The sequence below is a fragment of the Carassius gibelio genome, chromosome B10, assembly GCF_023724105.1.
Source record: "Carassius gibelio isolate Cgi1373 ecotype wild population from Czech Republic chromosome B10, carGib1.2-hapl.c, whole genome shotgun sequence".
NCBI classification, from domain to species: domain Eukaryota; kingdom Metazoa; phylum Chordata; class Actinopteri; order Cypriniformes; family Cyprinidae; genus Carassius; species Carassius gibelio.
In genome coordinates this window covers 17,780,844-17,805,665 of record NC_068405.1, presented here as the reverse complement: position 1 = coordinate 17,805,665, position 24,822 = coordinate 17,780,844, and the positions used below count along the sequence as shown (strand labels likewise).

At 36.9% G+C, this 24,822-nt stretch overlaps 1 protein-coding gene across 10 annotated transcripts in view; it reads left to right on the top strand.

Moving 5' to 3' along the window:
- cux1a (cut-like homeobox 1a) overlaps window positions 1-24,822 on the top strand; it is a 118,401-nt gene that overhangs the window by 15,132 nt on the left and 78,447 nt on the right. For 4 of the 10 annotated variants that reach the window (XM_052567403.1, XM_052567399.1, XM_052567400.1 and 1 more), the window contains exon 2: window positions 16,207-16,317. In XM_052567403.1, coding sequence (XP_052423363.1) covers window positions 16,207-16,317 — 111 coding nt within the window. Of the gene's footprint in view, window positions 1-13,770; window positions 15,142-16,206; window positions 16,318-24,822 lie in introns of those variants that run through there. The other 6 variants (XM_052567402.1, XM_052567395.1, XM_052567394.1 and 3 more) reach the window with 6 other exon arrangements.

Here is a 24,822-nt window from a genome sequence, read left to right as displayed (position 1 = left end):
ACGCCTACTAATGGCCCTGAGACTTGAGATGCTTGTCTAACAAATTTTCCTTCAGTGTAATATTAACTGTTGTCAGTGTGTGTACGATGTTATTTGGTGACACATATTTGATTGTTAAATTATGTAAAAATATATATAAATATAAAAATACTATATAATGTAAATTTTAATCTATGCTGTATATAAAATATTGAAATTAATTTATATAGACATTAGTAACAAACAGTAAAGAGTAAAATTTTGGAACTTGCATGTGACTGTTACTCTGTTTTAGTTGTGATTTAGCTTTTAGCATCTTTGCATCCCTGGCGATGTCACATACGGCCAGTCATCATGCACTGCTTTGCTGACTAATCCAATTGACGTTTTTGGCAAAGTTGGGCCTAAGAAAAAGTAGGGGGTAGTACTTGTGCATTCACTTGAGCGTGCATGCGTTTGCATCTGCCATTGTGTGTATGTGTGCACGTGTGTGGTCGTGCTTTGGCAGCGTGAGTTTGTTGTTCCCGGAGGCATGCTAGTGAAAGTGGACCCGCAGAAGTAGAGGAGCGCTCATGACGGTACTCGCTGGGAAAACCGCAGGCCAGACGAGCTGATTGGACTGTGCTGCGACACCATGTTTCCCATGTTCTGAACAGCTTTCACTGGAAGCCGGCCAACACAGAGGGGGACCCTCTCTTTTGCTCTCTGCCTCTTTATTTCTCTCCTTTCTCGCTCTTTTGTGTTCCCTGTATCCCATTCAGACCGATGTTATTGAGACGAGAGGGTTGCTGAAATTGCAAACTGGCCTTTGAAATGGAAAACAAATTTAAGAAAACAAGCATGGATGGATTTCCACGGCTCTTTCCTCATCTACATTTCCTCCCCTCCTCTATCGTTTGTGCTGGAAAGGGAAGCGTTGAGAGGTTTGACCCTTGAGAACTCACCCTCATGTCCATTTCAAACTTGTATGACTGACTTTCATCTGATGAACACAAATTAAGGTATTCGAATAACGTTGGGATCCAAAACTACATTGGACCCCATTGACTTTCATTGCATGGAACCTTTTAACACCATTATTTCAGCTAATTTAGTTTGACTGCTAGCCGTCTCCATCTTGGATAAGGTTACTTGTTTTGTGCTAGTCATGCTGGTAATAACCTACCATAGGTCAAAGAGATTATCAGCCATTCACCGATGTGCTCAGATTAATTTAGCGTCGATGGGTTTAATTGAACCTGCAGCTCTGTCGCTAGGATATAGACACACAGCCAGGCAGGTGCATAGCAGGTTCTTGTCTGCATTTCAACAAAAACAGAGACGTCGAGGTGGTCAGTCATCCCCTCAAACATAATCAAAAAAGAGCTGGCAGGGAAGGCCCATTTAGAAATGGCTCTGATAGCGTTCTGTTCACGATAAATACTTAAAGCGTTTGGAGAGCTCAGTCTGCGGGCTGCAGCGCATTTCATGCATTATTGAGGTAATGAGGGCTGAGGTGTTCTTCTGTGTCTCGCAGACAAAGACCAAAAAAGACGAGAGGCTTTTTGTATCAATGCCTCTAGAGCATCCAGTGAGTTATAGTATGCATCGATAAACGTGTATTAGCCACAATTCGACAAAGGCGATAATGTGATTTTGTAAAAATGTACTGTTTTAAGGGGGTTGTCATAAATCGCTTAATAGATTTTAAGTAGTCGATATCAATACCACAGTCAAAACAAAACCAATTTTTGATAAGTTTGACAGCAAATATAGAGGTGTTGAAATTTTGAGGATGCTATTTGAAATGTTTACTCATATTTTTCACATTTTAATAAAAGCTAATAAAAAACAATTGGCTAGTTAGCTAATTAAAATAAAAAATAGAATGAAATCATCAGATCATTTTAATTACTTAAACACAAGTTGTCACAAGAAATGCCAACCTTAAAAAAAACAAGTTTGTTTGCACATATAATAATTGCTGTTAATAGTGTTCATCGTCTGTTTGATTGTCTTTAATTGATTTTTCTGTACATTTCTGCCATTTGTACATTAACTATCAACACTGATAAGCTACTAGTAAAAATATTGTAGAAAATATTCTGTAAGGTTGCTTTGCAACATTTTGTATCATCAAAAGCGCAATACAAATAAACTTGAATTGCACAAGTTGTTATTTTCAGGTAACAAGTTATTCAACAACACTAGTTATTTAAATAAATATTCAGGAATAAAAAAGGGTAAATTAAAAATTAAAATTATAAACTAAATTGAGCCAATATTGCTGAAAGGGTTTTTTAATTTTTTTTTAAATTAATGTATATATTTATTTATTTTCAGCTGCTGAGCCTTTAATGCTGTACTCGAATAAAAATAAGACAGGAGAAAGATGAACATTTCAGTTTATTTTTGTGTGCAAAAAAACCTTTGCATTCTCAACTTGTTTTCTCTCTAGAAATAAATAATAGTTTTGCGTGCGAAGATAACTATATACATACTACACTCTTGAAATTTCTAAAGTGTAATCTACCAAAAGTGCTCGCTAACAGTTGGCCTTATGCATAGTGCACATGTTCCAACATTTTGTACAGTTGTATTTATACGAGCCGCCCAAGTCGAATAATTTCCTGTGATCTTTCATCTGTTCTATCAATAAAAACAGCAAAAAGCCCCTAAAATAGTGCTCACCACCAATTTATCCTCGTCATGTTTTTTTTCCAGCTGCTTTCGTGTCTGTTTTCATGGTTTGTGCAAGTTTGGTTCCCCAAGCAGTCTCCCATTATGTCGATATTGCATATTCCTTTGACTATGTTGTGTATTTAGACATGGAACGTAAGCATATTCTGAGTTCAGGGCAGCTCAGCAGATGTGCATTGGAAGGAAATTCACAATCAAAATAATGTTCTGAATATTATGGCAGCACGGAGTCGTGGGGATGGAGCTCGAGGGGGGGTTGGCGACTCGCTGAACTAAAGTTAGCAGCTCGTTTTTTGCTGAGTCAGTGTTTGAGTTTAGCTTTTCCACTCCAGGCTTGGGAACGTTTCTGCTGACACATTATTAATCCATTCCCTTACTATACTTTTGTGAGCAGTTATGTGTCAGGTCTTGTGGTTGCTAATAGTGCTACATCACCACAGTTGTATGAAAATAAATGAACGGAAAAAGACTTTTGGTACAGATTCCCTCTAAATGTACACATAACTTTGACTTTTGAGGCGTTAAAAGCATTTGGAAATGTTTGCCTTGATGTGAATCAAAAGGAGTTCTTTGTTGCCTTATCTAATGCTGTTAGAGACCTAGTGTTTGTGTTGATGTATGAAGGTCGGACTTGTGTAGTGTTTCAGATGAGAGTTGATTGACTGAGGCGTGCTGAAGGTCAGTCGTATTTCTGCACCTTCTCTAAGGTCACAGCCGGCGATGGCAGAAAGCCAGTACACACACATACACACACGCCAGTGCCAACACAATGGCAGCCAGATTACTGTTTACCTCACACACTGCCTTGCATCTTTTCTTGCCTACTGTGTACACACTACTACTGCGAGCACTATACTCCATACTCAGCAGCACAGAGCTTGAGAATATAGTGACTTGTGGGCTTAAGAACTAATTCTATTTCTCACATATTTGCACTTGTGTGTGATTTTTGTACAAGAAGCATACAAGGAATCGCTCAAGATTTTTATTTTTTACTTTGTATTTTCATACTCCCATGTCGTTTTACGGTTTACAGATATTTAACAGAATGTTCATGCTGTTCTTTTTCTCTTTTACAGTGACCTGTATGTAGTAAGTTGCTAAATTGATATCCTCCATGAAAGTACTGTGAAAGCGCATGAGAACCATTTCATTTGATGTCATCATTGACGTGATAATTTGTAATCACATCCGGTTTGATATGATTATGCAACCCGTTAGCTTCAAAAAAAAAAAAAAAAAAAAATTTCTAGTTGATACTTATAAGCCAATATTTTGTTAGCATACAAATCAAACATAGATTTAGAGATAAAAATAAATCATTTTAAGCAAAGGTAATCTAAATGTAAAAATAGGGGAATATTGGCTGATATACATTTAATATTTAACAATGCAGATAAATGTGAAAAATCTCTAATATAGGCTGATAATCGATCGAAGACTTATTATTATGGTACATTTTTCCTTTTTAGAGCTTGGCCTCCATCTACTTTTACTGTAGATAAAACAGTAGCTTGGACATTCTTCAAACTTCTCTTTTTGAGTTCCTTGGAAGAAAGAACATCATACGGTTTTGGAAAGACATGAGGGTGGATAAATGATGGACTATTTCGTTAAACTACTGAGGGAATTAAATGCAGGCTCTGAATTGAATTGTGGTCTGTTTTTGGTTAGGGAATATTATGAACGTTATCGCTCTCATACACAGTGCGCTGAATTTTATTTCATTCTGTTTTAACGCAACGGTGCATGTCGTCTGGAATGACTGGCCCTCACTTTTGGAGCGGTAACACCGTCTCTTCCCACTTAACTTGCATAAAGTTGTTTACCTGTCTTTCCGCTGTAATGCGAGTGAAAGATACAAGAGCTGCCGAATCAGCAGATGAGGTGCTGAAGGTCACATGCTAATACACAGGGAGCTTAACCCCAACCAAAAACATGAAGAGTAGATTCGATCAGTTGACATAAAATACCGGTTGAGCTGTTTATAGGTGAAACATAGTCCAGGAATATGGAAAGATTAAAGTATTGTTTTAACTGGTAAACTGATATATGTTTTCGATCCACCTGCTAGTATGTCACCATCTTTTGGGTTTTTGCAGCTGTATGTGTGTACATGCTGACTGATTAACAACGAAAAATATTATTTAAACGGGACCCTTGTCTTGTTGTTTTCACCCCACACACTTTTTTTGTCATAAAAAATAGCATTGGAATTTCTTGAAATGTCATCCCCATTACATTGTCCACGAGGCGTCTTTTAAGGGTGTCTTAGCAAGTGACATATTTACGATTTAATCATTCCTTTATAACTAACAAAGCTTTATTGGTTGTTGTTTTTTTGGTTTAGATTTACTCACTTGCACTGTAAATAGCTTTGTGGATTCAAAGTTGCACATTGAAGTGTAAACAGCTTAATTTGACTCATTTAAAGTCATGCACTTGCAGTGTAGACAGTGTAGTGTAGATTCTAAATTGTGGAGTTGCAGTACATCTTTGTTTATTTGTACTTGCACACTTGCAGTGTAGATAGTTTTTTATTAATTTAGGCACTTGTTCTTTGTGCAGTTGTACACGCGTGCATTGTAGAGAGTTTATAGAGCCCTATGGTTTCAGTGATTTGAAAAACATGGGAAAAAATTGCAGAATCCAGTCATTAAAATAGAATTTGCTTTATCACAATAAATATCACGGAATTTGTCAAATTTTGGTGGAATAAATTAAAAGTAGGTCAGAAAACTTAAAGCGCGATATAGACTAGTGCAGTGTTTTTGAATATGATGCTCATTGTGTTTTCTAGCCTCTGCTATCTCACTCCAGCTACTTTTGAGAGTCTCTAATGAGCATCTGATTTTACTGTTTTATTTGAAGTATTTGTATAAGTAATAATGTACATAATGAATAGTATAATAATCCTTTTTAAGAAATAATACATTTTCTTCCGCAGTAAACCTGTGTTGTGCAGAGGTTGTTGAGCATTTAATTTCACCTGTTTATAAATTAAATTATTGTTTTATTATTGCTTTTTGATTACCAGGGGGAAAAAAATCACAGGACCCTAAATAATTATTTTTTCATAAATTGTTGTAAAAGTGTTGTGATTTAAATTAATTATACATACTTTTTGATAACTGAAATGTTATTATAAATGTATATTATATTTAAAAAACAAAAAAACAAAAATTGGAATCCTGATAAATGTAAATAGGAAAAAAAAACTGATTTGTAAACATATTTAATAGGGCCCTGCATTTAGTTGATTCAAAGACAAATTATTGCAGTGTAGACATTATCTTTAATTCAAAGTTGTGCCTTTACAATGTAGACTGTGTCGTTGATTCTGAGTCACATGCTTGCAGTGTAGACAGTTTCCCTAACAAATGCAGTATAGACAGCTTAGATTATAATGGAGTTGTCATGTCATCTTCTTGCAGACACACGTTCTTATTGTGTATACAAGTGAATGAGAACAACGAATCAGAACAATGCAGTTTGGCTTCTCTGAATCAGTCGGACTACACTGTAATATCTAGTTCAGGTCACCGTCTACACCCCCAGCCCTCAACAATTAACCGCTTGTTGTCTTGTGAAGAACAAACACCCCCTTCTTTCTTCTCTCTGCCCCGTTATGCTAATTTCCAGTTATGATTCTGAACATCTAATTAATTCAGTTTACAGCAGAGATTCCAGGATAAACAAACCTTGTATTAAAATGCAAATATGCAGAAGAGTTTGTGGTAGTTAGATGCCAGACTCTGTCATGAATTTCTTGAAAAATAATGCAGCACTTGTACTCGTTTTGCAAACCTCGCTTGCTCGGAACAAGCCATGTGTGTTTATGGTGAGGGTGTAGAATATTTTTATTGATTAGAATAGAACTGAATTGAGTGTAATCTACGACAAACAGTGTTACACATAAACTGAATTTACCTTCTAGGGCTGGGCGATAAAATTATAACAATAATTATCGCTATATGATTTTCTTCGATAAAACACTAAGAAGGGTAATAAACTATATTATATTATAGGGTTGGGTGATATGACCGAAGTCGTATATCACAGTATAAATAATTGTATTTCACAATAACGATATATATCACAATATAGTTATTTGTTCTTTAAACGAAGTCTGTGAGCTATCAACATTTTTGATACCATAGAAATGTCATAATTCTTGTTGTCAATATTACAAAAAAATAATACTAGCCTAAAAAAACTTCACACTCACTGAAGACAAGTAAACAGTCAGCGATTAAAAAAAGAATAAGAAACTAATCACAAGCAATAGTACAAAAAACTACAGTAGAACAAATAAGAAATGCTATAGTTACATTGTATAAAGTTATCAAATGTATAAAAACACTATTTTCTTCACTGTGTAAAATAAATATATATTTCTTCTTATTAAAGTTACAAGATGATTAAGTCAAATGTAGCGAAAAGATTTTTTCTCTTTTGTTGTTTAACATGAAATACTGCTGTCACTTTAAGAGCTGCCCGAATCCAATATAATGTTTCCAGTGTACTTTCAATATGTTTTTGCTACCACGTAGTGCACAGCAGCAACATGTGAGTGTGTGTCCACAGTAGAGACAAATCAGACGATAGTCCAAAATCTTTATTAATTTACACATTTCTACCAGTTAATCATGTCTACTGGTATGTTCAAGTGTAATGTTAATGCCTCAGAAGTGGAACGAAAAAGTGCTACTCATTTGAATTGCGCCATTTGTTCACTTCCACTGAATAGTGAAAGTGTTTTATTGTAGTAACACTAACTGCATCATGGTATTGTGGCAGAAATGTGGGATATTCATATCATAAAAAAAAAAAATTTATCTATAGCATTTGTGCATTTTCACTAAATGTCTTTAGACTAATGTTTTTCATAGAAATACTTAGAAACTAATATACATTTTACCATGATATTGAGGTGCTACATGTGTGGTTTTAACTGTGGTTATCATAAACTAAATGTGTGCTACTATGAACGACCTGTGGCAAATTTTAATAAAACTCAAACACTCAGAATAATTATATTTCATCTCTCTCTTTCTCTCTCTCTCTGTACATATACTGTACTGTACTGTGTATATATATATATAAAAACTAAGAAATGAATTTTTCTGTTAAGGAAATATGACTGGAAAAATGCCAGTATTCTCAAAGAAATAGTTAAGCCAGTCTGCAGAGTAACTCCAGAGTCCAGTCTTTACCTCTCATGCACCAAAGGTAGTCAATATACATTCCATATACTTCTTTATTTTAAGCAGTGAACATGAGACTAGGGCTCCACCATATATGACCATTTCCACCCAGGACTGAAGTAGGTGGCCATAAGAAGGTATGTTCCATTCCTGTGGCACAGTCTGTTTCTCTTAGGTTTCTCCAATGGGCCAGATATAATTTTAGAATTTTTGTGATTGCACACAATTCACTTATATTCTAATCAACAAAAATGTTCTACAAGGGCAGATATGTTGCATGGTGCTTTGCTTGCTGTGCATCATTTAATATTCTGTGGAATTTTATCAAGCTGAAACTTTTCCCAGAGACCTTTCCCTGTCACACACTGCAAATAAGCCATCAGTAGTTAGCTCTGGTTAACTTTTAGACACTTATTATTATTCAAAGAACTACATTTTTGATATAGCACAACATGCTAATTAAAGTTCCAATGTAAAATTTATATATTCTTTGCTTTTCTCTGTCAGTAATGATAATTGATTAGTTATGTATGCTGTGTGTGTGTGTAATTTTAAATAAGCAAAAGGAAAATACTTAATAGTTGCATAGCCATATCATGCAATACTGAGTCGTGTACTTTTGTGGAGCCAGTAATTGTTTTTTCTTGACTCAAGGCTGTCACATTAATGCAGCTACAATCCAAAAAAACAAGAGGATCTCTACACATATTTTGCCATCCATTCTTGGGCCGGTCAAACTGTTTGAGAAACAGTTCACATCCCTCCCGACCAGAGATCCAATCCCCAGACGTTGCCTCCACTCCCAACTGGAGATATAATTGCTTTAATTAGTTTCTCTAAAACCCATACAGTATTTGAGGAATGCTGTTATCAGTGGTGGAGGAGGCAGAGCTGTATTTATTGGCTCGGGGAAGCCTAAAAGTTTCTGAGGTAAAGGCATGCTGCTCTTATCTCGATAAAAAATCAATGATTTTCGTTTTAAAAGTGCGTACTGTGCGACTGTGACAAGCAGTACCAACTTACGCTCTCAGACCTCCTCATATCGCGATTCTTCCAGTGCTGAATGAAAGCCTCTGAAGTAAATTGCTGATCTTGTTGCATAATAAATCAAAGGCGGAATGATGGTGGTTTAAAGAAAGAACGAATGAAAGAAATGAGAGGAGAAAGAAATAGAGAATAAGCTCTGGGCTTTTTCTTGTTCCTCAGCTTTAATGAACTGCGCTGTAAGCCCTTGAGAGCTCTGTTGATAGCAAACATGGCGTGTGAGATGGTGAACCGGTCTTGGATTCATTACAGCCGTAGGAGCGGCTGATATCGCCAGCCCTGTGGACAGACCGGTCCGCTCTGACATGAGATGATGCTGATCTGTGAGAACAGAGTTTCTTAAAAAGATACTATCCTAATGAGAATATAGTGTGGAAGTCGTAATCCCAGTTGTGTGACTGAAGTCTTCAAACAGTTTCAGTTTAAAGGGGTCATATGACATTGCTAAAAAATAACATTATTTTGTGATATATCTTTATGTGCTTTAATGTTCAAAAAACATTATTTTCCACGTACCGTACATTATTATTTCTTCTCCATGAAACACGTTGATTTTTACAAAGCTCATCATTCTGAAAAGCAAGGTGTGCTCTGATTGGCCAGCTATCCAGTGTGTTGTGATTGGCCGAATGCCTCAAGCGTGAGACGGAAATGTTACGCCACTTACCCTTCAGGAAACAGTCCTCCGTAATATGCGTTGCACACACACAGACTGGGTTGAACTGTTCTGGAACAGTGTTGTAAATGCATTTTAACCACTGATTTCTAGTTGTGTCCTCTTTTGGAAATCCAAACAAAGTAGTTTCGCTTTCACAACGAAACACAGCATCTCCAAAACATGGAGGCGGTGACAGCGGCAAAATAATACTAGAGCGATAATCGAAGTTACGCTTTCTTTCTTTGCAAGAACATTTGGGCGGTGTTATGCAAATATTCCCACACAGTAATGTAGACACGTGGGGGCGTGTTTAAACGAGGTGTTTTAGGAGGGTGTGGTCGAGTTTAAACTTTTATAAAAGATTTCTCTTTTATAAAAGATTTTACTTTACAGATCTTATCTATTTACAAACAGGTTGTAACACTCCAAAGAGAAAGGAAAACGCATCATATGACCCATTTAAACATGTAGAGATGTTCCCATGTTGACAAGTGCATGATCGCTCGAATGTTGACACGAATCAGGCCTGACGAATATTGTCAGTGAGAATCGGGTTGTGTAGGAAGCATTTTTAAGCAGTTGCTCGCTCCTGATGTCCAGCCTACAAAACAAGTTGGAATTAGTAATGCGTGTACAGTCTGTTAAACCGCCTCAAAAAACTCCTGCCCTCCCCAGCTGGTATGAAAGGGAGTGTTCTTCTGTCAACAACTGGGACATTGTTGCACTGAGAAGACCCAAATGTACTGCATCATAATCAGCAAGCCCCCATAAAGCTTTGAGTGTCTCTTAATTGGATGGAAATGAAGTCTGGTCTGTAGTTTGTCCATATCTAATGAGACTCAACCCCACGGTCCCTTGTTATTCACAGATTGTGCGTATGCGAGCACGTTATTCGTTCCCTTGCGCGTGTTCCCAGGGGTTGCAACAGTGGGCTCTCACATTATACAGCTCTGTGAACGCGGTGGTCTTGATTGGGTACTGCATGCCACAGTGTGAAGTTTCTGCACTATCGCAACCTCCCGCAACGATATTACTTGCGTGCCTTTGTCTGATTGTTGCTGTGTGACAGTGGATCTTGATGGCACGCTAAATCCTTGATTTGCAATTAAGCCATCTAAGCTAAAGGAGACAGGAAGATTTAGTGTATCATAGACTACTGACACAGATGCATTGTTCGTGTAGTGCGATTATGTCATTGTTGAACTTTTTCAGACAGTGTTTGTAATTCAAGACGCAGAACAAGGAAGGAACTGAACAGATCAGACTGTGTCGTAATGCTTGTGGTTTGTTAAAAATGTTTGTTTATCCAGGGTGCGAATTGTATCAGAACAGTTAAATCAACTTTATTTGTTTTTTCATAAAAATCTGCAAGCATTTTGTAGGCTAAATGCAGTTATATATCATAAAGGTAAATGCTGAGGCAGTTATGTTTTCTAATTCTGTCTGCTCAAAAGTTGTAACACCACATTTCTTAGCATTTTTCTTTTTTTAATACTATTATTTCTAAAAATCTAGGTTAAGTTTGCATAATATTCAGCTTTATATTTCATGCATCTTTTCTGCAGAGATATTTAACAAAAACATTTTGCCACATGTTTTTTTCTTTGTCAGAGTAATGATTTGACTCCTTTTAATATGAATCACTGAACCATTGTTTTGATGATTTGAATTGTTTATTTGAGTGAATCATGGCAGGTGTGTGAATAAAAACTTTTGCACTTCTAAGACTTTAAAGTTAGTAGTTTTGACACTTTTAATTAGCTTAGCTTAGCTGCTCTACTAAAATTAAACTCTTGTGTAGTGAGAATGGTTTTTTTTTTTTGTTTCCTGTTGAAACAGTAGGTTTGGGTGGGGTGTACCATATTTTGTTTGAAATATCCAATAGAATTCAGATACATCGCAGCTATGAGCCATATGTTGTCACTTGGCTAGTCAGTTGCAGGTGGTTTGAGGGGGAGGGACATTTCATTCTGGAGCTTTTGATTGGATGAAAATCTGTAGTACAGGTTGAGTCCTTGATATTTTCATTCGTTTTCTTGGAGGATAAAGATTGTATATTTTACATAGATATTATTTGTTGAATGTTACTTTAACAAAAGTTTATTGTTTATTTCATAGGGTCAAGTTTCCCTATGCTCGCTGTTTTTTGGTTCTCGTTTATTAGCAATTAAATTGTTGCTCACAGGACGGACACTTCAGGTGTGAGGGCACATTGACCCATTTATGTGAAAACAATGTAAACATCCTTCTTCGCTTTGTGGGTAAAGTCACACATCAGTGGCACTGATGGCTAACTCCAAAGCATCAGTTAAGGGGTCAAATGCATTATTCAGAATTGAGAGTTCGCAAACTTGAACACAATGTCGAGGGATCTCTTTTCGGGACATGACAAGGTTAAGTTCACACTTCTGCTGCCAAATCTTTGGCATAGGTGTTTAACAGACCCGACTACAGCGTACACCAAGTCAGAGCTCAAAGCGGTGGGTCAGCGTTGAGATTAGTTGCTCACACAAAGCAGGTTTTTTATAAATGGTTACAGCATTTCCAAAGACTTTGATAAGGGCTTAACGACTATGCCGGCATATAAATAGATTAGCTCTATCTGTGCAAATGGCAGCCGTTGGTACCTTTCAAAACGCATACACGCACTTTCCTTTATTGTTTTTTCACTTAAGTATAAAGTCATACCCTTCAGAAATCAGGTCACCTTTTTTAATAAAATTGTATTTGTATTCAATTTAATTTAATACAAATATTTAAATAAGAACTGTTTGTGGTATTACAATTGTAGTGTATAATAAAAATAGAATATTTAATTTTTAAAAAGTAGCGCATCTGTAAAATAACATTGTTAACAATTCCATCCTAATTTCTCAATTTTCAAAGGCTAAACCATCAGACTTAAATTTTGATATTTATTTGCACTGCAGGTGCAGTGAAGCACAGCACTGTGTTTATTTACACTCAAGCAGCTCATGATAAAGTGTTTTAGCGTCTTAGAGGGGCTTGGTTAATGGTAAATAAACAGTGCAGCGCTACACTCTGAACCTGCAGTGATTATACTTGGTTAATGAAATCCCAGCATGCATGATTTGAGAATCGTTATTGATCTAAGCCATATCACGTTATTGATTTTAGTTTCATATATCCTGCAACACTAAGAAACAATGAGAAAAAAAAGGTCCAGACTTGTTCTTTCTATTGGGAATGCACTTAATCGAGAATAGTGACCAGAGTGGAACCAAAGAGGTCTTTGTGATGGCATCCAAACTAAAAAAAAATATTCAGAGACTTAGCAAGTTATTATAGTTTGACTGTTATTAAGTACAGAATAATATGCACTGATAAATAATGGCAAATATGACCAGGAATGTGATTTTCAATTATTATTATAATTTTTATTTTAGTCCATTTAAATAGCTTTTCCTGCTAACAGAATGATAAACCCATTTGTTCAGAATTATACCTGCCATATTTAATTACAGTACAGTTCCCATGGCAGAAGTGTGTCTGCCGTCCCCTCTCACCTGTGTTAGAGTCTTGCTTTGTTTTTATCTGTTCCTGACTGCCTCTGAGCTGTTGACCCTCTTGAGTGCTCAGGTGCTCTGTGGCACAGCGACACTGGCAGTTATACAGAGAGAGAGAGAGGAAATGTAATGGCCTGTGAGAAAGATAGGTTATGAGAGAACGAGGGAAGAAAAAACAGCAGCGAGAAGGAGAGAGAGAGAGAGAGGCCTCGCTGACGTTTCCCTGCTGCATATGCAGCTGATAGTATCTGGCAGGGCCTGGCTCTCTGGGGAGCCCTGTAATCTGTTCCATCAGCGTTTACTACCGAACAAATTAACTAAGACAAGCACCGCCGCCTGAGCCAGCAGAATTCTTCCATTAGGAAAATTATAAAGCTATTATGGAGAACAATTTGGTCCTTTATATAAACGACTCTCATTGGAGGGCTACAGGGCTTCCTTGAACTACACCGGGGGGCTGGATGGAATACCCCAGGGGGCATTAACACTATTGATACCAATGGAAAGAAAAATCACGCTCTTTAATATCTCAAACCTTTCTCTTTGACAGCAGCAAGATTAAATGGAGAGTTTTTATTACGTCTCTGAGAAGAAAAGACCCTAGGAGACTCAGTGAGTCTCAAACTGTGCTCAAAAGATCTGCTCTATTATATGCACATTAATTTTACAGCCTTATACCGTTTCTGTGTGTCAACAGTTGTCGTAGACATTTTCCACAAGGAATCCGAAAAACATCTGAGACTTGGTACTTCACTGAAGTACCTTCCTCAGCTTTGACCGCACAAACTTTATTATATATTATGATTCATATTTACTGCAATTGTGGATGCTCAACCTTAAAAATCACATTGTAGCATTTCATAAAATTAGTATTCCCAAGGACCTTTAGGAGAAACATCTGAAATGAAGTTGATACTTCAATGAAGTACCTTCTTAAACCACGAAAGTGCAGCCTTTGCTGTATTATGATTCATACTTGGTGAAGATTCTGGCTGCACAGTCTAGAAAATCCCATTATAGTGTAAGACAAGAATATATATCATGCTTGCATTCACAAATCAGTTCTAAAGTTGACGTTTTGAATCCACCTCAGTCATTTAGTTGAAATTTAGAATGGAATCAACAGATTCTTTTCTTTGAAAACTTTGATCTGTTTCACAGTTTCAAATGATTAATTCACATATGGTTTCCTAAGTTAAAAGTGCAACCATTCCTGTATTATGATTCATATTTTCTTTAATTTTGGCTGCACAACCTTAAAAATTGCATTATGGTTTTAGAAAAGTATGTGTATATATCATGATTATGTAGAGGTAATGTATATAGGCTACCCTTAATAAAGCTCACGTACAGTGCGTACATGTCATGTCAGTGCATTGTTAGAGTAAATGCATTATGTCACAGTTTATTTCCGTCACGGTCTCACCGCTTGTATTAATAACAAGCCATTTAGGAAGACCAGAACCATAGCCCACTTACATAGCATGACGTTTTTATCTAAAACATGTCCCATTGACCCAGAAACCAATGATCCACACCCGTCTCTAGGGATGGTATTTTAAAACCAGATTTGTCTCTGGAGATCAGCCCTCGTGCTTTTACCTTGCCAGACTAGCCAAACGACGCTCTGTCGGAGTGTTTTGCGGAGCCATGTGTCTTCCTATGTGGAAGGAGGAGGTGATAATAACAGAGGAGAGTAAAACTGGGGCGAGACTGTGGTGACTCAGCCCCCTAGTTGTTGTGTTGGAGGTTTGGGGAGTCTGGCGCACAGAGTTCCAGCCTAATTAAGTTGATTTGTTCCCAGCATCTGGCTCCCAGATGTCAGACGATATTCTTTAGCTCAGCTCCCTGCTGTTGAGAGGAGAAGAGTGGGACGGCAGGGACCGCAGACTGCTGACTTTTCACGAGGCCCACTGGGGGTGGGACTGCAGTGCGCTGTGGCTGACTGATGGATGCGGTGGCCAATCGCAGTGTGTTTGTCGCAACTTTCCTGGGAATGCGATCGGCTAGTCGGAGCAAGAGGTTTATAGCCACAGTATGCCTGCAGGTGCATACCATGCAGTATTCTCAATCACACCTTATAAAACACGTGTTTCCTGCAAAATAGATGTGATGTTTGGCGTGAAGGTTCTGTTGTATTTTTACAGCTTTCAGCGAACGCGATTGGTCTGTGGTCAATGACTCTGCTTATGGACAACAAAAAGCTGCTGTTGCTAACCTCTTCGTACAAAGTTGCCAAGTTCATAATTTGGTCTGAATTATTAATTTTTTAATCAGTTCTTAAGTTGACTCACTGAATTGTTTACTCAAAATGTGAATTATTTTATCCTTCAACATTTTTACCATTCTTTTAGGTGAATTAGTTGATTTGATTCACAATTAAGATGGTTCACTCACAAATCAGTTCTTAGGCTGACTTTTGAAACCAATTTAATGACACTTTTAGTTTGAATTGTGAATCAATTCAAACTGATCTTTTCATTCACAAATCGATTCTTAAAGTGACATTTTGAATCCAACTCACTGAAACGTTTAACTCAAATTGTACATTTAATCAACCGCTTCTTTGCAGTGAATTGGTTGCTTTGATTCATAATTCATTGATCAAACTGATCAATTCATTCACCTATCTGTTTTTAAGCTGACATTTTGAATCCAACTCGGACTGAATCAAGTCAACTGGTTCTTGTCAGTTCTTCATAATTTAAAGAAATGGTTCATTTCTGATTCACAATTAAAACTGAATAAATCATTCATGAATTGGTTCTTAAGTTGACATTTTGAATCCAGCTTGATTTATTCAGTCCCATTTGGATTTAAACTGGGTCTTTTTCATGATCCTTCATGATCCTGCTTTCAGTGGTTGTTGGAACAAAGTTGGCCCGAGTAAATAATAGGAAAATTATCATTTGACTTTTTTCCTTTAAAATCTGATGGTCACATGGAAGACAAATCAGTTCTGATGATCCAAAATCTAAAATAGTTGCCAATTCTGTCAATCCAAGGTTGATATTTAGGTACTTTTTTAATGATTCATTGATGTCATGTCATTTATTTACCAAATCTCTTACTCTGGAACCTCATCTGAATTGTTTCCCTTATCTGTCCACAGAAAGAACTGGATACCACAGCCACAGCCCTGGCCAACAGACAGGATGAAAGCGAGCAGTCCAGGAAAAAACTCATCGACCAAAGCCGCGAGTTCAAGAAGAATACTCCAGAGGTGAGCAAAAGCGAGAAATGGAGTGAGAGACGATTTTCCAAATGATAGGAATCTCAAAGGTAGTGGAGCGAAGGAGAATTTGAGCACCTAATTGTCATATGTCTGGACCGACACATCCTGGTCTCATGGGTACCTGTGAAGCACCATGTTTTAGCAATTCAAATCAGGTGAATTTCCCCTGCTTGCGTTCTGCCTCCATTTTGACTGCTTACAGGATTTTAAACGTGCACCCTGTAGAGTTGCATTCTTTTTATTACGATTGTTCCACTTGAGTTCTAGAGCATGGCCGCGCTGTTAGATTATTTTTCTGATTTCGCACTTGTCTGAAGCTCGCCATGGCCTTGTAAGAGAGGTCAGTAGCAGAGAAACCAGAGGATATTATGGTTTATCCATTTAGGGAATATTTGGTGTGCATGAATAGCAGCGGACGGTCGTGTCCAGACCATAGGGTTGTCTGTGAGGTCATCTTCCAGGGGAGAAACCGACGATGCATGTTAGCAAGACAGTAAGGATCAGTGAATCTTTATTTACTGAAAACCGTCTCTGATCTGATAGAGATCTGAAACAAACGTGTCCTGACAGTAGGAGAACATCATGACCATTTGATCAGGATGCTTATCAGATGTCTGTTCTGTTTTGAAACTGAAAGATTATTCTTAATGTGCAGACATGATTCTGTTTTCATACTATAGTATTTACAGGATCAAAATCTTTAATACCATGGAGCATTAGTTTTTGTTCGCATATTGATGCATGACATTTTTAACGCGTTTATTGATTTTGACTCTTTCATTATGAAATTTATTTGTAAATCAAATCCAGGTAAGAGCAGAATTTAGAATGAAATATGGATTTGCCATTTTAACAAATATTTTTTAAATGTTATTTATATATATTTACATATTATTAATATATATTTTATTTTATAAATTTCAACGGATTTAACTAAATAACAATGCTAATAATAAAACAATATATAATGTAATTGAACTATAAAATAAAATTATATAAATGAATAACTATAAAAGTACATTGTTTCATACAAATCTCATATACATTCCATATGCTACTTCAATGTTGTTTTCTTTCCTTAAAAAATAACTGAATGTGTTAACATGTTAATTAAATAAATGGAAATTAATTTTGAAATTAATTATCAGTTTATCTGTAATTTGTTTGTAATTTGCTGTTTATTTGTCTTGATTTAGTATCGCGCTGAAGTCAATGTTAGTATGGATAATAGTAATTAAAGATTTAGTAATCAAGGTAAAGAAGTAAGAGAAAGAGATTTCAGACAGCTGTCAGAAGACATCTGGAGTTCAAAATAACCTTGGGCTTTTCTTTTAGTCTTTGATTAATAATATCCTTATCAGCGTAAGAGTGCTTTTGTGAAGATTTCAGACAGGTGCCTCCAATCCGCCAAACGGCAAATCCGTATAATTCCTCGCCGTGTTTGGTTTTGAGAAGTCTCTGCCAACGCATCTGTAGTGTGGAGAACTCAAGGGCACTGCGGCGCTCTGGCCAGCCGTATCTTTGATCACGGTTGCTGTCGCCTCCTGCCCTCCTCCCTCTCGCTCCTTCTTTCTTGCCTCTTGTTTCGTGAATTCCTCGCGAGTTACCACTCCCAGAGAGTGCCGATGAATAAATGGAAAATAAAAAACCTGTTTTGTCTCCGTAGCCTCAATAAATCAGTCCCCCTTTTCCATTAAAAATGTCCAGGGCTGCAATTTATGTCTGAGCTTAATAACCCGTTACTAAATTAATCGTGCTGGGGGTTTTGGCTGGGAGGCCACGCGTTCGGAGATTCTGTGAACCCTGTGAAAAAAAAAAAAAAAGTCAGTCCGAGTGCTTTTCTGCCCAGTGCCCAAGGTGCAAGACATCAAGGGCCTCAGTCAGAGTGGTGGAAATTCTATCTGTGATGAGGGAAGCTGGAAATTTACCTTAATGGCCGGGCTGCTGGATGTGGAATTAATGTGCCATGGCTACCTTACTGTACCATTCCTTCAGACACAGGGCAAGCCGTCACCTAACCTCAGTGGGCTCTGTTGTATCAGCAGTTCTGTTCATTTGGGATGTTTGTGCTTAATTTACTCAAATTTGCATCAAGTTCCACTAGCTAAAAAAAACCCTCAACTTTCTTGACAAAGAAGAAGTTTTTGAGTACAATTATGCTTCAAAATTACCCCCAAAAATTCAAGTATCATAAATAGTCTGAAACTATTCAATTCAAATGTTCCAATTCAAATGTTGATGAATTGATATGTGACATTTGTGACATATTAATAATACAATGTAATATAATGAATTTTATTTATTAATTTTTTTTTTGAAAATTTGGATATTGTTGCTGAATATCATAAAATCAATATTTGTAACATAAGTAAATGAACACTGGGGTTTTAAGGCTACAGAATGATAAGTTTAATAAATGTAGTTGGAAAATCTTTTGAGGCCATTTACTACCTTGATGTGAGAAACCGACTTTTTTCTTTTATTTTGATACTTTCTTGTGATACTCTTGTGTCCTTTTTAAAGCTTGAAGCTTCCAGTCCCTAGAAAAGAGCGACCAGTATGTTATTTAAAATTTTTCTTTTATACTCCACTGAGAACAGGAAATCATACAGGTTTGGAAAGACATGAGGAAATAATGACACCGTTTTCATGTTTGGATGAACTGTCCCTTTAAAGTTTTCAGAACTCATCTGTATATTTTTAGACTGATGAATTGCCGTTTTTGTTTCTCTGTCTCTCCATATCCGCTTCCATTTCAGTCCACTAATGTTGCACTGTTGTTGTTTAATTGTTATTGACTAGTTATTTATATAGCCTTCATAGTTTTGCGTTGCCTCAGGATGCAGGTTGAAAAGTTTATTGTCTTCTATGTGATGTCAATGTGACAGATAGGGATTTTTTGGGATGAACCGTTATTTTCCAACCGATTACGTAACGTCTGTGTTTTCCTTGCCATACACCTGTAAAATAAATAATCCTAAGCAGCCGTTAAATTTGCCACATTTTGTCTTTTTTTTTTTTTACGCTTAAATATTTAACCCAAACAACCACCACATTTAGCGCTATTCTCGTTTCGCTTTTGCATGCTCATTTAGATGGAGTTTTAAATAGGATGTGATGGAGACTGAAAGAGACCAGTGTGTCGGCGCTGTAATTATATTCAGAGCTGCCTGCAAGATGGAAATATTTTCATAAGGTCATGTGCATTCCCTCCCCTCTAGCTCACATATTTTGAGTTTATGCATTAGACACCATTGATAAAAATCACATTTTTTGCATTTTTGCTGAAAGTGTTGCACCACATGCAAACACCATAAGCGCATTTAAAGTTTACACTGAGCGTTTGATGGTGAATAAACCACACAGTGCTAATATACCTGCTTTTTATGTATACCTTTTAAAGTGAACATGAAGGGTTTGCAAGCTGTTTTATAGCCGTAATGTGGTGGTTTTTAAGTTTAACAATATTCATATAAACGAAAATGTATAATGGTTGGAGGATAGGGGTTGAAAATGAAAAATGTTTGGCAACTTCAGATGAGAAGGAAAGTTGCACTGAAAGATGAAAGACTTTTTTTTTTTACTTTGTTCAGTGATGAATAGTTCCTAAGATCAGAAATGTTTATTAATAAATTAAATATAGTAAATTTTGATTGCATACTGGCTTAATTTGATGTGATCAAATCATGAACAGTCTTGTTTGCCATTTAGAACTAAATTGAGATTAGATTGATTCTTAAATTCCAGTTGGAATCCAAGTTGATGCAGGATGCTGAATGGTAATTTGAATTTAAGAAAGTTGAATAAAAAAAAAAAAAAGTTCATATGACTGCTGTAAAATTTTAATAATACATTTTTGAGTGTAATCAGTAGTGGTCAACCGATATATCGCCAGGGCCAATGTATCGGCCGATATTTGGCATTTGTCAAATATTGGCATCGGCCTATATGTTTATCTGCTTGGCCGACATGTTTCGAGGAGATTTTGACGTGTGTATATATATATATATATATATATATATATATATATATATATACTTGTATAAAAAAATATGTTGTTATATATATATATCCAACTATGTAGCAAGTATTAGAAAAATATTAATTCATTTCAACTCATAAATTGAAAGAGCTAATTTTTTTGTTCTTCGGGTGACTTAAGAATTATTATTATTTTTTTTTATACTGTTTTTGTACTATATCTTGATCATGTGCACTGATGTTTCCTCTGCTGATTCTCAGCGTCAAAGGCCACTACAAAGAGCATTGAGTCAGTCGAAGAAAAGCGTCCTTTCATTTGAAAGTTTTTTTTTTTTTTTTTCTGTTTTGATTGTTGTATGTGTGTGTCAGCCATTTTGATATTTGCTCCTTCACTGGCTTTGATGTTGCCTTAAAGGGGACGGCTGGTTGGCCTCTGGACGTTGTGATGTTAGTGTCCAGAGATTTCATTGGCTGCCAGGGCTGGTCAGAGAGAGCTGTGAACTGAATGGTCCTGACAAAATGAATACAGTAATTAGGGCTGATCCACTGGCACGCCGCCCACGCTGGCAGACTGGCGTCCTACACTGTTAATTATAGACGTCCCATTCGTAACACGACGTTAGGGTATTTACCAAGGACTGAATTTGTTACAGTGTATTTGTGTGTGGTTGTGTATCTCTGTGCATGTAGAGGTAGTGTGAGAGAGAGAGAGCATTGTGTGACTAGCACACTGAAAAATGCCTTTGATGTTGACACTGTAATGGAGGCACGGGGGGCTGGGAGGCACAATCCAGTGAGGTCTGGGGTCGACATATCCGGTTTGTAGACCCGAGCTGTTCACTATATTCATACGTGACCGATGAAATGTTTCCACAGCTTGTAGGAAAGTAAAATCATATTTCTTTATACATGTCAATTGTTTCTTCTAGGCTGCAGTGAGATTAAATAATGACATTTTTTTTATCCTAGTAATCTTGCATGTGTCTCTGCTATACTTTCAGAAGATATCTGTGGGATGGGCAAGATATGAACGTCTGACCTCAAAAGTTTTTGTAGAGATTTCAGTATGAGAGCAAACCGTTCTCATTACGGTTGTCTCGATTTGTTTTTATTTCTCATTGAAATATGGTTGATACTTAAATAAGTATACTTGATATTGAAAACACTGAGAACTTCATTAAGTCTCTTGAACTATGAAAACGCAACTGCTGAGCAACAGAGTTTTCCTGTGGGAGGTTTGCACACATGTTTAGTCTACCTAGAGCAACAGATCTTATTCAGAGTTTCAGTCATGTTTAATCATGCTCTTTCTCAATATTTTGTGTAAATTCGAAACTTGCCTGTTATTTTCATAAGCTGGAATTCTGGAATTGCAACATGTCTTAAACAGCTATTTAAGTATGATAGCCGTGAATGTGATATTAAAATATGCATGTTATGTTTATTGCACTAAGTTATTTTGAAAGGTATTTTGGTGGTATTTAGATTTAAATAAAAAAGAAATAAACAAGTTATATTTAACAAGGATGCATTCCATTAATCAAAAGTAAAGACATTTATACAAGATTTAGATTTTGAATTGATGCTGTTCTTTCGTACTATACATTCATCAGAAAATCCTGATAAAAATAGACACAGTATGCATATAAATATTAAGAAGCACTATGTTTTCAACACTGATAATAAATGTTTAAGCACAAAACAACATAATTCGAATGAGTTCTGAAGGATCATGTGACACTTAAAGACTGGAATAATGATGCTGAAGATTCAGCTTTACCATCCCAGTAATAAATTACATTTGAAAAAAATGCTAAATAATAAATAGATATTTTAAAATCTAGTATTTTTTTTTTTTTTACTGTATTACAGGTCAGGTAAGCATAACATATTTATTTAAAAAAACATTAAAATATTTTACTGACCCCAAAACTTGAATTGTAGTCTGTATAGTACCATAATGTTCATAATGGCCCTTCTGTGTAGTTTTATTGCCTCATTCGTGTCTAGCTTTTGAATATGTTTGTTTGATATATGTTTGAAAGTGATAACATCCTGCATTTTCAGAAAAGAAATGTTCACATTTCTCTCTACTCTGTCAGAGGTGATTTGTTTTTACATGGTATCCTTGAAGAGGGGCTGACCTACTAAAGGCTTGTGTGGGAGAGACGGGTCAGGGATATCTGTCTCTCTGCGTAGCCTTCAGGTTCATGGTGGGGTTTTAGCATTAGTGCCTATACGTCTCCTCCTGACAGGTTAGTAGAGCTGAGTCAAGGGAAGCAAAGACGAGTAAAAAGCAAAAACAAACCTCAGAATTGTTGGTTTTATATTTGGTTTATCACCCTCCTTGAGTATTTTTTTTTTTTGAGGTTGAGAGCACTTGTTTAATGTACTGGTTCATTGTATTTGTGCCTGTAGGATTTTATCCATCTGCTCAGCCAAAGCGGGAACGAGACTGGAGTGGAACTGATGGGGCTTGACTGTGTGCCACTTCCTGTCTCTCTCAGCTGACTTGATTGGCTGTTCCTCAGAGCTTCCTTTCCGATAGTCACCACTGGACTTGGTGTTATGCATTTGGATATTCTGACTACTGTTTCTGTGTTTATGAGTCACGCTGCCCCACATTTCAAAGCGAGTCCACTTTAATTTCTCTTGATTGTATTTGATTGGTAGTTTTTAAAACAAATTCTCTTTCCTTCATAGTTTTATAATATTTAGTCTACTTTTAGTCTACTGTAATTTATCACCACCCACATGGTGACTTTATTACAGATTTGAAATATTCAAAAATCTGAAGCCAATTTGTGTGACGTCGTTAGAATTCATTTGTTTTCCCATCAGAATACATCATTGAGCATGTTGTGAGTACCTTAACCTGACACTGCGCCCTCTGAGTCTGTAGGAAGACGCACGACTAGGGCTGAATGTAATTTTTCCTCCTTGTTTAGAATCCCTTTGTGCTGAGATATTGCACTGGGACATTAGAGCCGACAGGAATGGGACGAGGAATGGGAATAGGATCCGGAATGGGAACCCTCCCTCTGGAGTTCTGGGGGTTTGTCTGTCCCTGAGCTGCCTGGAGAAGAGTAATCTGTCTTCTCGAGGCGACCTAGCCGACAACAGATTGGTCACGTTAGCCGAGCCTTTGCAACCCCCAGCGATCCTTTCAAATCCCTGCAATTCACAGTCCTGCGGTCAGAAATCAAGTCTTAAAGGGATAGTCCACCCAAAAATGAAACTTCTGTGATCATTCACTCACCCTCATGTCTTTCTTCTGAAGAACACAAAATATATTTTGAAAATCTGTTTCTTGACCATGTAACTAAAGACATTAGGATTCAAAACAACACCAATTATATATATTTTTTTTTAAAGTCATATGGTTTAAAAGATACATTTTTATGCTATCCCTTTAAATCCCATAATGTCTCCAAGATTAGGAAGATCTTGGATGGGAGCCTTGATATATATGGAAAATAAATTCCCCTGTCTGTTTTTATTACATTTATTAAGCCACTGAATGCAAAAAATCTCAAATTAGTTTGACACACACACACACACACAATCACACATTTTCCTCCATCTGCTTTTTTTTTAACAATGTCATTTTGTGAAGTTTGACTAGAAAATACTGGATTACAGTTTTTAGTTATCGTATCTGTTATTTGTTTTTTTATTCTTACTCTTCAGCTGAGTGTAAATCAATATAGTCAATGTTTATGAAAGATCCTTTATGTGTTGTTCACATATAAGTTCTTTGTGCTTATACAAAGAAAATTTCTACTATTGTTTATAGAGCAAAAAGAATACGTATATTCTTCGAAAGCGAAGGCATGCACTGTTGCGTTATTGTTTACTGTCCAAAGAACACTTAAAGTCTTTGTTTGGTGTTTTTACGCAACCTTAGGCTGCCTAAACAGCATATTATTGTGGCAGTGAATGTGTATGTGTGTTTGTTTGTGGGTTTTAGTGTCTGCGAGCACCCGATAACCCACACACTCATCTTCATCTCCTTGGGTGGGCAGTGTACTGGCCTTGGGAGCGTGATCAGATTTCAGGCTGTGCTCCATCATTCCCGAGCAAATGGCTGTGCTGTCAAACGCCTTCGGATGCACGCTGAAACATGCACACTTAAACATATACGCTCTACACACTCGTAAAGACGCTCTTCTTGTGTAAAAGCTCACAGGCAGGCATGCACACATGCACAGACGCCATTAACCCTAGATCCACTTACTGCTTTTCAACACTGGGCTCGCCTGTCCTGTGCTTTTCAGCGCTGCGGCTCATGGTTCACCTCCGGAAGCCCGTCCTCTGAAGGGCCCCAGTCTCAATCACCTGGTCCCCAGTGTTAGATGTCCTAACAGAGACCTACTTTTACTGATTAATGTACCTTAGAGGTCTTTGTCTGACTTGGGTTACCGATTCTTAAAGTAAATGCGCACACACACACACCTGCACAGTGTCCTTTCAATAGTCCGTAAAGAGAGTTGTTCACACACAAAAAAAAGA